This window comes from Drosophila bipectinata, chromosome 2L (assembly GCF_030179905.1).
Source record: "Drosophila bipectinata strain 14024-0381.07 chromosome 2L, DbipHiC1v2, whole genome shotgun sequence".
Lineage (NCBI taxonomy): Eukaryota > Metazoa > Arthropoda > Insecta > Diptera > Drosophilidae > Drosophila > Drosophila bipectinata.
In genome coordinates, this window is record NC_091736.1 from 4482292 (window position 1) to 4495368 (window position 13077).

Consider the following 13077-nt stretch of genomic DNA (forward strand, 5'->3'; position numbering starts at 1 on the left):
CCAGGCGGCAATACCATTTGCCACTTGAAATGCCCGCCTTTTGTGTAAATATCACGTACCAGCTCCAGTAGCGAAAAAAACTATGCTCCGGCATTTCGTTTAAGTTTCTCCTGACTCCAGCTCTGACCCTGTCTCTTTCTATGGCTTTGTTCCTGTCTCTTTCGACTATCCATCTCTCTTTATCGTATTGTTTGTACGTGTAGAGGAGGGCATAAAAATTTGTAACACTCTCATGTAATCCGTTTGCCGGCCTCTGGTTCTGGGTCTGTTTCAGTTTCAGTTTCTGTCTGAGCCTGGTTCTTGGCCTGGCCCTGCTTTTGGCTATCTGGCGACAGCACTCGTCGCCCTGGCAGTTTGTTTTTCCAACTCTATCGCCACCCGGGGCCCAAAGACTCGCTAAAATTTGCCCCCATCCCCCTGTCGGCATGTCGTGCATTTTATTTCAATTTCATTTCGATTCCATTTTTGAGTTAATGACTTCCCGACATGCAAAGCGTCAAAGGACTTGGCAAAAAAACAAAAGTTCCTCCTGCGGGACAACTCCACACACTCCCAACAGGATGAACTCGATATACATACGTATTTATACTTATTCATATGTATGGAATCTATAAACCATCAAGCCATCGATGATATTTATTGACAAAGTTTTTGGCACATATCAATATTTTTGTTTTTCGTATTTATTTATTTGCTTGACTTTTTATTCCCGTTTTTATTTGGGCTTACCAAATGTTTTTTAGCTTCAGTCAACAAAAGTTTTTGGTTTTTTAATACTTTTCTTTATGGATTAACTTTTGGTCGTCAGATATTGGCATATGTAGGCAATAAATGTACCAAATATACTAAGTATAGGTAATAGTAATGGATCAAAAACATATAATATTTTTAACGAGTTGTTTTAGTGATTTATTTGTTTTAGCCTCTATCCTCTTTTCATTCTCCATAAGATGTCATGTAAGGCTTAGATAGAAACTCATATATTAAAGTCAAAAGTTACAAATTATGTTTAAGTAAAAGCCTGTCACTTTTTTCCTCCGAGATAATGGGTTGAAACCCATTGAAAAAAATCCGTCTAGGGTGTCCAAGTTGGAGGTCACAGAGAAGCCATATGGAGTCCGTGCCGGACTCGACGAGACGGCCTGAATATAAAACCGGAAACAGTTAACAACGGCTAAGCCTTTTGGCCACTTACAACCGTTAAATGGCATTACAGAGCGTGACAGAGCAACGGGAAGCGTTGATGCTGACGTCATTAGCAAGGATTTCTGTATCCCAGTTTGAAGTTTTATTTTTGGAGGGTTACGGACCGGTACACTTGACCTTTGCCACCACATGCGTTAAGTGCTGCCTTCGAAAATTAATGACAAAGTAATGTCAGTCAAATGGATAGACAGGCCGAGGCAATCGGACAGGTTAGACAGGCTTTCAAAGTCGGAAAAGTCGGGCAGAGTTGGCCAAAGAGGAGAGTGGAAGCAAAACCGGAGTATAACCATCAATTCCAGAGACCCAAAAGCCCAAAACCCAATTCTATGGAAGCATCCTGCCACTCTGCCATCCATCTATCCATCCCTTGTCATGTCATCGTTGTTCCAGCTACTGTGGCCATAGCGACACTCGGCTCAACTTCGTTCTAGCCATTATATTCGAGTTATCCGACCTCTCTGATCTACCCAGTTACTGTTTTTTTGTTACTGCTACTGTTTCTGCTACTGTGGCAGCAACCTGTGCAACCTTCGCATACGGAAATTTTAGCTCATTGACGTTTTGCGCCGTCTGTCGCTGTCGCTTTGAATAAATAACTGACGTGCCGCAACAGACACATTATCCCGAACCTATACCTTTTTACCCACAAGCACATACATACACACATCTGTAGTTCATCCCCTGTGCTCTCGGCAACAATACAATCAACTGAAGGAACACCGTTTACCTGAACAAGGACCCATCTTCATTTCCACTCTCCGTTCCAGTTTCCCACTCCACATCCGTCGTCATCTTTGACAGTCTAATCGTCTGTTGGACTCGCTCCCGTTTTCGGTATTCCAAAGAGCAGCCTCCTGGCGGGATGTCCTCCCTTTTGGCAGCCACCTTCTGTATATTCAGCCCCGACCTAACCAACCATGCCCCAGTGTTTATGCAAAAATTGCCTGCCGCATTGCCTGTGGAGTTTCAGAAAGCCCCGAGGCTCCAGCCTCATGGCCTGTCTGATGTACTGTTCTGTCTCTGACTCTGTCTTTGGAAATAGACTTGAATGTCTGTTGGCCTGGCATCCTGACAACTGCCTGGCACAGTGGATATGATCCAGGGATTAGTCACCCCTTTGTTTAACAGAAATTTTGGTTTTTAAAGCAGATTTATCAGAAAAATAATCTATTAGCAAGGTTAATTCTTTAGCAAATACTGGGCAAAATACTATAGAGTCCTTTTACAATGGTAGTTCTATATTCCTACTTCGTTCACTTTCCTAGACCACTTCAACTTGCAATCAAAACTTACGTTTGTCGCCAAACAAAAGCTAAAATGCCAGTCCCACCTCATACCGCTTTCATTTCCTCAAGGAGCCATAAATTCATCATTTTCGCACCACTGTGCACATTAACTAACTACCTACAATGACTTCCTGGCACACATATACAAACATACATCCGTGAAAGCCGCCAGGACTCGACTTTTGACGTTTACCACAGGACGGATGGAGGGGCATGAATGGCAAAAGTGAGTTATTGAAACTGTTTCAACTCATAAATAAATAATTACCGGAATCGCAAAATGCTTGGGCATAAAATGAGTTTACCTTGTCCAATGTTGTTTTCCTAATGTTTTTCCCTTCTCGGATCAGGAGCCGCACCGGGGCATCGCACTGATAAATACCCTTGTTTTCTGGACTACCAGAGGGTATACACTGGTCTTCATAGTAGAGGTGTCCTGGGTTAAGCTTGGTCTCGTTATATGCTTTTCTAAGGTTTATACAAGGGTCTAGTGGTCTACTAGGCTTCAACATTTCCATTAGGGAAACAAACAGACACGTCCATGGATTCGACACCCAAGGTGGAAATTAACTATACTTTTTCTATTAGAGATCTCTTACCTCTTTAATTGTGGAATGAAAGTACCAACAAATCGACCCCATTTTGTAGTACATAGTTTCTAATTTGATGCCCTCCATTGTATGTTTACCCACAGAGGGTTCTGACCAGTGGCAACACTTGAACGTGGTAATAGATACTTAAATAGTAATTTAGTAGCTTTTCCTAACCGCATGGATGGACATATGAGATTTTACGCCGATTTTGTTAAGAGTGTTCCCTCCCTTGGTCCGGCTAGGGTTTTTTATTTATTTTTTTGCAGACTTTTATTGCTCTACACTTGCTTTATCGGACATTTCATCTTGTTGGCTTTACATATCCCATATCCATTCTATCCAAACTGCAATCAAATGTGGCAAGTGTGGCATGGCAGCCGGCTGGTATGTGGTGGAGAATTCTTTGGGCCAGGTCATGTTTCATGCAGGAGACAATCTATATGGTATGAGTTTCCGTTCCGGAAGGTTTACCCAGCTCCATGGCCCATTCGTTGGGATTTGTTTGTGGCTGTTGATTTGTTTCTGCATTGGCTCTGGTCCATTTGGCGCTGATTTGCCTTTAAGATAGCCCACCTCCGACCATTTTAATGTTTACGGTGTATTGTTACACGCCGGAAGGGCACCGAGGAGTTCAGGGGGCTTAGACCTTGGCTTAGACAGAAAGTTGTTAAGCCGACTAGTTGTTAGCCACTTGTGCAGTGTTGGGTGTTGGGTGTTGGGGTTTTGTGTTTTTGCCTTCAAGCCGACAGAAGATATGGCAGTTGTGTTTCAGCGATTAGACGTAGACCGATAATAACTTTGGTTTACTTAATGGACTTGGGGATGTCGGGCTGTTTGGTAGGATATTCTGGGCTGTAGGTCTTAGATATCTAACCCTAGAAGTTTCCTTAATAACAATCTGATATTTTATATTTCGGATGGACCAACTAACTTCTACAGGTACGAAGAAACCAATATTTGAAATTCAATAACCATTATTGGCAAAATATCAGAGAAACCACTCAAAACTTTACCCCAAGTTCATGTGTTGAAATACTTATAAACTTCAAATGCCTTCTTCCTGTGATAAACACTTACAACCTCGTTAAGCTGCCACCATTTGGGCCATGATTGCGTGTAGTTGCCGGGACTACAAGTAGGTCTATATATATGAAAGTAGTTTTTGGTAAATTGAAGCACGTGGACATGCCGCGACACGCCATAAAGTAGTGGAGGCAGCAATAGATGCAGCCAACGGGTGGTATGAGTGATTTTTTCCCCTTACAGATTTCTTTTCCTGAACCCTTGAAGGAGATGGCTTTCTATTCCTGCCTGTACATATATACAGTATATATATACAGCGACGTGATGCGTGTTCTTGGGTTAATGTCACTTCGATATGAAAAACTTGGAAACCAAAGTCAGGAAGCCAAAATGCAAATTGTTAACGTGACTAACAGGAGCGGCGCGTGCGAAAGAAAACAATTTATATCAATACGAGATCCTGGCTCAATTGCTAGAGCTCCAAATGTCAAATATGTGACATACTTTGGGTCGCGTTATTGGGCTCAAGTTGGTATTACATCCATGAACTAGATAGTTATCTAAGTGGGTGAGGAATTAATTTGTAAAGTCTGTTGTTTATATTCTTAGAGATGATATTTGCCTAAAAAGATGGAAAATGTGGAACATGGCGAAAGCTTTACGTAAAAGGTAGAATTACTGTCAATATTCAAGTTATTAACCTGCCAAAAATTAAATCCCTTTAAGCTAATTTAATTGCCTTTGAACAAAATCGATTTACCCGAACCTTAGTGATTAATTCCCCGCTGTGCAATTTACCAATTTCAGACCACCCTCTGCCTGTTAAGCACTCACGCCGTTTGGGCCAAGAAACTGAATGCGAGCCAAGCATTCGACGACACATGGAACACAGCATCGGATTTAGAAAATGAATTGGAAGTAAGTAGCCATGGCTTTTCATTCGGGCCACAATGGAGCAATAAGCCTACAAATGTCACTGCCAATTTGCAGCAACAGAAGCGGGCAAAGGGCCAGAATGGAGGTGCAGGAGGCGCTACCTCTGGCAGTGGACCTGGCCAGTGGTCGAGTTGGTCGGACTGGTCGACTTGCTCGCGCACCTGCGATGGCGGCATTATGCAACAGATGCGACGGTGCAGCAGCCCCGGCAGTTGCCGCGGCGAGAGTGTCCGCTATCGCATATGCAACATGCAACCGTGTCCGGAGCAACAGGACTTCCGCTCCAGCCAGTGCGCCGCCTACAATGATGTGCCCTACGATGGGACCCTGTACAAGTGGACGCCGCATTACGATTATGTCGAGCCTTGTGCTCTTACATGCAGGTGAGTTTTGGGCTTATAGCTACACTGGAAATAATGGAAAAAATAACAATAGGTTTAAACTTTAAAGATAAATACACTTTATTACCCCAAAAGTCTTCTAACATTATTTTTTCAAGTACCCTGTTACACACTCTGTAGAAGGATAACGAAAATGTGGCCGCACCTAATCGGCCTATGGTCCAGCTGTTCCAGTTGGCTGTGCACTCATTATTCATCATGGTTTCCGTTTGTCCAGTCAGTCGGTGTTGCTCCAAGTGGCTTCCATTTACGCCCCGTTGTGTCAGTGGTCTGGATGCCCATCCTGGTTCTGGGTCCAGTGACAATAAAAAAGCTGTTTGCACATCTTTTTTTTTTTTGCGCTTTTCATCCTTTGGTTGAGGCGTTTTTTCTTGGTTGCGGTTCAAATTAGTGGTGGCCGTGTTTGGGTTCTGGTTACTGCTGCGGTTTTGAGCTTCTGCGGTTAATCCATTTTGCTTTAGTTTTTGTTTTTTTTTCTCACAATTCCCTTGGATTGTTTTTGCACACATATGCGGGTTAAATAAATCATTGTCTAAGCTTTAAATGTTCTCTCTTAGTTTGTAAATGAAATTGAACAAAAAAAGCCATTTATAAGGGAGGTTTCTTGTAAGGAAGAACCTCTTTAAAAAAAGATAAACTGTAATAGTACTTCTGGTAGTTTTATTTTCCCAAAAGCACCATCTTTATCGTCAGCCTTCACCCAAATCAAAGATGAAATCAAGTGCAGCCAGCAGAGGCAGTCTGCTGGATTAGATTCATGAATAATCCGCATGGAAAATGTGTTCTATATCCGCAGGGGCCATCCAGCGCATCTAGTCGAGGACATATCCAGGGAGTCGGCCGGAGGCGGTAATCCCGAGGAGGCGGAACACTACGACGAGCAGAGCGTCATTGTGCAGCTGTCGGCCCGGGTGCAGGATGGAACTCGATGCCGTTCCGGCAGCCTGGATATGTGCATCCAAGGCAAATGTCAGGTAAGTGCAATTTGGTTAAACTATTGGGAGTCTGGGATGGGCTGGGTAGCAAACACTTCCCAAAATTGGGGACGGCGGCTTCCCTACCCAATTTCCTTCCGGTTTGGTTTGGCCCTTCCACTTCAACTGCTTTCCATCGGTGAGCTTCGGGGCGCAATATGATAAATTACGTCGACAGTGTGGGTGGCCCTGGGTGGTTGTGGGTCTTATTATAGGCCCGAAAGCCCAAAAGAGGCAAAAACAGGAGCTACTTTTGCTTGGGAGCCCGTTAAGCATATGTATATGTATGGAGATTGCATAACACAAGCGCCTTTGTATCATTATGCTCAGGCGCATAAATAAATCATAAAGTGGGCGCATCAACAGGGTGGGAGTGGCATTCAGGTTGTTCTCGGTCCCGGTCCCGGTCTTGGTCCCGGTTGCTGGCAGCGTCAAAAGTCAACTATTGAAATGCCAATAAAGCGTGCCCCAGGGCAACAGGAGCCAGCAGAAGCGCCAGCAAAAAGTGCTGCCAGGGAATTCGCCATGAAATGCGCTGCAAAGTATGCTACGATACGCTGACATGGGTGACGATGCCGAAGGGTGGACTGAAAATTGTCAGCGAGGGGTGGAACAATACTTTATGTAAATTTAAATTCAATTTTGTATAAAAAAGAGTTCTAATTGTTATGTCTACATTGACAATAATATTTAAAAAACAAGGAAATAAGTAAGAATCACTTTATAGCAAGAGCATATTTTTGAAACAACCCTCGTCTTCGTGAAGTGTCAAAAGAGCCAGCCACGGCTTGGCAGGCTTACAACTACAATAATGTCAAACGAAGTTGGCGAAAGCAGCAACAGCAGTTTGGGCCTCAGCCTCAGGCTGTCCCCTACACCTCCCCTTTCAAAATCCAGGACTTGGTGTTTGAGTTTCAGTTTCAGATTCAAAGGCCCATACAGTGGTGGTTAAATTTATAATTCTTATTATTTTAGATTTTATTTCAATAAATTTAAATTTGTAAAAAGGGCTCAAGCTGCTAGGTTAAAAATACAAATACTTAGTAATACTATATCCTTAAAGCTTCTTGTGAAGAACTTCAAGAGCTAACATTTTCCCCGCAGGTGTTCCCAGCACATGTGTGTGGGATGATGACATCTTATCCAAGTTTCGCCTAGACTCTGGCTGCGCTGTAATGCCGCCAAATCGTCACCCCAATTTGTTGTAATAAACGCCAATATGTCATGCGGTTTACGTTGTGTTTTATTTGTCGCCAAACAGAGTAGCAGCCACAGCGTTTGGCAGCTGCCAGAGGCATTCCACGTACACATATGTACATGTACGTATATAGGTATTATATATATCTGTTATAAATAAATCAAATAGAACGCTGCCGCGGGCTTTGACTTTGCCTGTTTGTCTTGCGGTTTAAACACACCCGCCAGCCGACAAACAATACATACGTATATCCGGAAAAAATACAACTCAACGCTTCCAAAATGTGGCGACTTGCATAAGATCCTTACATTGGCTTTGGGAAAGATAGGGTTTCAGTGTTCCGAGTTCCTTGTTGGCAGGACTTTCGGTGGAATAAATTATAAACAGCTCTGTGGGGAGATATGTTGGTTTAGGCAGGGATTTTAAGACGACTTTAGCATTAGAATTTCAGAGGAGATTAAGTATTGAATGACAATTTAAGGGTAGGAATTTAAGATTTTAAATGATGGACGTTCATAGAGCCAACAGTGCGGATGCGTAATATTTTCATTTCATTTCGGTGCATTTAATAAGATTCCATTGAAAAAATATTGAATATCTAACGGGGTAACCTTGGAAAAACAAGTACATCGAGTAACCTTCAAATGTCGAACCATGCCATGTAATGACCAAAAACATACAAAAACATTTCCACCGTGAACTTTGATAGAAAAAAAAAAAACAAATCGAAAGTAAACAGAATACGATGGCAAAGGAAGGTATTCCTCGATAGCCTCATTTCCATCAAGTCTGCTACAAATACAACCATAGTCAAAATTATTTTCACAACACACAATTATTTGCACATCCCAACTTCTTTTAGTTGTTATTCTTGTTGTTGTTGAACAATTTCACTGAAATAAATTTTATAGCGTAGCTTGATCTATGCTTAAGCGACAAAAAAAGAAATGCGAAAAATAGCGGTTCATAGGACAAAGCTAAAAGAAAAAGAAAAAAAACTTATCAGTTGTCAGAAGTATTTGCACACGTTTTCGGTGCGTCAAAATTATTTTCACAATGCAATTTCGTCATTAGTATTTGGTTTGCAGCGACAAGTGGCGGTTCGTTTTCTCTAATAAATTCAATTCAGTGAAAATTCAATTAAAATAATTATTTATCTTTTAGATTTATCTAAACAAAATGCCTAAAACAAGGGAGTTAACCCTTGAACTCCGGGCTGAAATTGTTACTAAGTTTAAAGCCGGTATTTCAGCAGCTGAAATCGCTAAACTGTATAAAATTTCGCGCAGAAATGTTTACTACTTAGTAAAAAAGCGAGACACAACTGGCACTTTAAAAAATAAAAAAAGATCAGGCCGAAAACCTGTGTTGGACCAAAGAGAATGCAGGCACTTACTAGGAGTTGTAGCGAGCAATCCAAGTGCAAGTCCATTGAAAATTGCCCAAGAATCAAAAAATATAATTGGTAAACAAATAAGTGATTCTACAATTCGTCGCAGGTTAAAAGAAGCTGATTTTAAAACATATGTTGTCCGCAAAGTGATTGACATCACACCAACCAACCAAACAAAAAGCCTCCAATTTGCATTGGAATATATTAAGAAGCCTCTTGACTTTTGGTATAATGTTTTATGGACGGATGAGGCTGCATTTCAGTTCCAGGGGTCCTACAGCCACCATTTTATGCATTTAAAGAAAAACCAAAAGCATTTGGCAGCCCAGCCAATCAATAGGTTTGGTGGTGGCACAGTCATGTTTTGGGGATGCCTTTGCTATTATGGATTCGGAGACCTCGTACCGATAGAAGGAACCTTAAACCAGCACGGATACGTTCGAATCCTTAATGACCATGCTTTTGTGTCAGGAAACAGACTTTTTCCTACATATGAATGGATTCTTCAGCAGGACAATGCTCCATGCCACAAGGGTAGGATACCGACCAAATTTTTGAGAGACCTTCATCAGGAGGTTCTTCCTTGGCCACCACAAAGCCCAGACCTAAATATTATCGAAAACGTTTGGGCTTTTGTAAAAAATCAAAGAACCATTGATAAAAATAGAAAACGCGACGGAGTCATCGCTGAAATCGACGAAATTTGGTCCAAATTGACCCTTGAATTTGCCCAAACTTTGGTGAGGTCAATACCAAAAAGACTACAAGCTGTCATTGATGCCAAAGGTGGTTTAACTAAATATTAATAATGTATTTTCATAAAATTAAGAAAATCGTTTGTTAAAATTAGATATTAAGCTAAAATAAATTAAACTAAGTTTTGTGAAAATAATTTTGACGCACCGAAAACGTGTGCAAATACTTCTGACAACTGATAAGCTTTTTTTCTTTTTCTTTTAGCTTTGTCCTATGAACCGCTATTTTTCGCATTTCTTTTTTTGTCGCTTAAGCATAGATCAAGCTACGCTATAAAATTTATTTCAGTGAAATTGTTCAACAACAACAAGAATAACAACTAAAAGAAGTTGGGATGTGCAAATAATTGTGTGTTGTGAAAATAATTTTGACTATGGTTGTACATATGTGGCGTATACCTTAGGCTTATGCAACGGATTCGTTACCATTGATTTCCATATTTTATTTACGATTGCCGTTGTTTTTGTGTGTTATGCTATTGATACCGCTAACAGTTGATTTACACTTTATTTACGCAGCCATTTTTATTTACCCGGTTGCCTTTGATTGTGCCCATCTCTGTCTAACGCCGGCGGTTTGTTTTCTCTTTCCAGCGTGTTGGCTGCGATTTGAAAATCGGCTCGACGAAGAAAATCGACGGGTGCGGCGTGTGCGGCGGCGATGGAAACTCGTGCTCCCAACCGCTATATTACTGGGAGATGGGACCGATGTCGCAGTGTTCAGTCACCTGCGGTGGAGGTAAGTTTCGTCCTGAAGTCCTTGCTACAATAATACACTGAAAAATGTAAAATTTTGATTGAAAATATAAGAAAAGGTATATTATATCTACAATGATATTATTAATTAAAAAATAGTTAGTTATCTATTCTTATTCATTTAATAGTATATTTTTTCCTCAGTGTAGAAACCGACCTGGTATCTTTGCTATCCTTAGTGTAAATAAACAAGTGGAATATGTCAAGAACATTGGAATTGGAGGCCCAAGGAGCTCTTGGCGTGCCAGTCTGTCGTTTGTAATCCCACTCCTGTATTTTTTCTCCCATCTCCGGGGCCAAGAATTCTGTCAAATTTCTTTTCCCAGGCACTGTACGTGTGCGTCACTGCCACTGTATGGGAGTCAGCTATTTGTCGTGCTCATTTATTTTTATTGAATTGGAATTTGTTTCGATTGAATGTTTGCATGGTAATCGAGTGGCAGTAGCTAGTCGCAAATCCCCAACCACATTCCCACACTCGCTTTCCGGATAAAATGGCTGTTGAAAACTATGTTGCCTTTGTTGCTATATACCTGTATATGATTAATAGTCTGGGGGAGACTATATATTTCAAACGAAAGTTTGTCGATTAGACTCAAGTCCTAATCCTTGGGTTAAGTTTTATGTTACGATTCAGGCCATAAATTGGGCTGCCGGGTTACTTTATTCTGGCTGAAAGTTTCCAGGAAAGTCCCGAGTTCCCGCCAAACTATGCAACATGGGCTAATGAAACTTGGTGTTGAAAAGCATATGTTTTGAATATACAGTGTGGTTTCCTAAAGGGTAGAGTTAATTCATCACTGAATCAAGTTTAAGAAAGGTTTGAACTTTATAGCTAAAGGTTTAAGAATATTTAACCCAAAAGTCAAATAACATTCAACCAGAAGAGCCTTAAGCCACTCCTGATTACTTCCATTCCTTTCGATTTTGAGGTGTTCCCATAAATTTTTAATTATTATTTGCTTCGACTCTTTACCCGCCCATTAGCCTGTCAAGGATAACTTGGATCCTGGTGGATTTCCGGGCCAAGAGACGTTTGTTCTTGTACTTTAGAGTGACAATTTCTAGTGCTTCCTTCTGTTTTAATTGCAGTATCGCTTAGGGCGTTGTCTTTAACCCCAGTGACCCACTCAATGCCGGCTCGACCCGCCCAGTCCGTAATTACATTTCAATGTGTTTGTCTATCTGTCTGTCTGCCTGTATTTAGTTTTTAGATGTCAGTTAAATGTCAAGTGCAGTGCAATGCTCTTTGGGGATTCTTTGTGGGTCTGCTCCGACCATTCCACGGCCCAAAATTAATGGTCACCTAAGCGCTGGGTTCCATGTCCGACCCAGACCAGAAACCATTTACTGGTGGGGTTTTTAGAATTGGACATTGAATTGCTTTTACTCATGTCTGTTATTTAGTGGTCCTCTCCTGGGGCATATAATTGCGCACATTTCACGAAATCAATTATGCTTAATTATACACATTTGGCTGGGTATCTTCGCAGTTGTCCAACTGCAGTTCTAATGTACGTGACAGGAGTATTAAGTGGTTGCATCGATTTGGTATTCTTTCACTTTTTTCACTTTAAGGCGAATTAAATCCTTTTTTTTAACACTTGCTTTTAGTTTTGCTTAGTGGATTTTAAGGAGTTTTTTATAGACTAGATAAAGAGAGGAATTTAAATTTCTAGAAAAAGACTCCGGAAATACCATTGAAAATTCGCAAATAAAATTAAAGGCTGGCGCTTCCGTTTCTTGGTAATTTATGAACTGAGCACAAATGAGTGTAAAATCCAAAGTGCAGATGATGAAGATTGCCACGGATTCTTTGGAGCTCTCAGCAGCTCAAAACCAACAACCTGCTGGGCTCTGTCAGCCGAGTAAATCCACTGGGTCCTTGGTATCCTTTTTGTTCGCATCCTGTCTCTGCTGGGATGCCGAGTTCCTCGCCGCCGAAAGAATGCAGGACACAAGAAACGCGGATTGATGCTGCAGATGACTTCTCTTTGGGTTACGACAATTGACATAAATGCCATGAGAGGATATTACCAATTGCCTTAAGCCAATTGTGCCATGAATACCCAGCCGGCGGGCTATGGAGGGCTGAAGGGGAAACACTATCATGATGATTCTGCTTTGGTTTCTACATATAAACATTATACATACTTATGTACTTTCGCTTATAAACGAAATTCAATAGCTGCGAAATCAACGTCACAGCTGCTAACCATGGGAGTATTTATAAGGCAAGGATACCCAGGACGAGGGTTAGATGCTTCTAGCGATTTTTCAAACTGACAGATCGTTATGACGTTATGCATCCGCCGCCTCTGCCCTTGTCCCTTGCCTCCTGACCCTGTTAAACCCACTATCGTCCTCATCCTCCGTTGGCTGCATTCTGCCATCTGCCAATTTCCTGAAAAGCTTTTGGAAGCCTTCCTCCGCCAGCTCTCCCCCATCGGATGTATGCTCGCTTTTTCACAGCTGGTGGCTGACATTCAACCCATTAAATCCGATAAATTGATTTGGCAGTTTCTTTTTCCTTTTTATAGGGATCGCTTAACCTGT

General features: G+C 41.5%; 1 protein-coding gene across 3 annotated transcripts in view; it reads left to right on the top strand.

Annotated features, from left to right (window-relative positions):
- nolo (no long nerve cord) overlaps positions 1 to 13077 on the top strand; it is a 57064-nt gene that overhangs the window by 19467 nt on the left and 24520 nt on the right. For all 3 annotated transcript variants that reach the window (XM_070277305.1, XM_070277306.1, XM_070277307.1), the window contains exons 3-6: positions 4916 to 5026; positions 5099 to 5427; positions 6242 to 6419; positions 10360 to 10504. In XM_070277305.1, coding sequence (XP_070133406.1) covers positions 4916 to 5026; positions 5099 to 5427; positions 6242 to 6419; positions 10360 to 10504 — 763 coding nt within the window. The remainder of the gene's footprint in view (positions 1 to 4915; positions 5027 to 5098; positions 5428 to 6241; positions 6420 to 10359; positions 10505 to 13077) is intronic.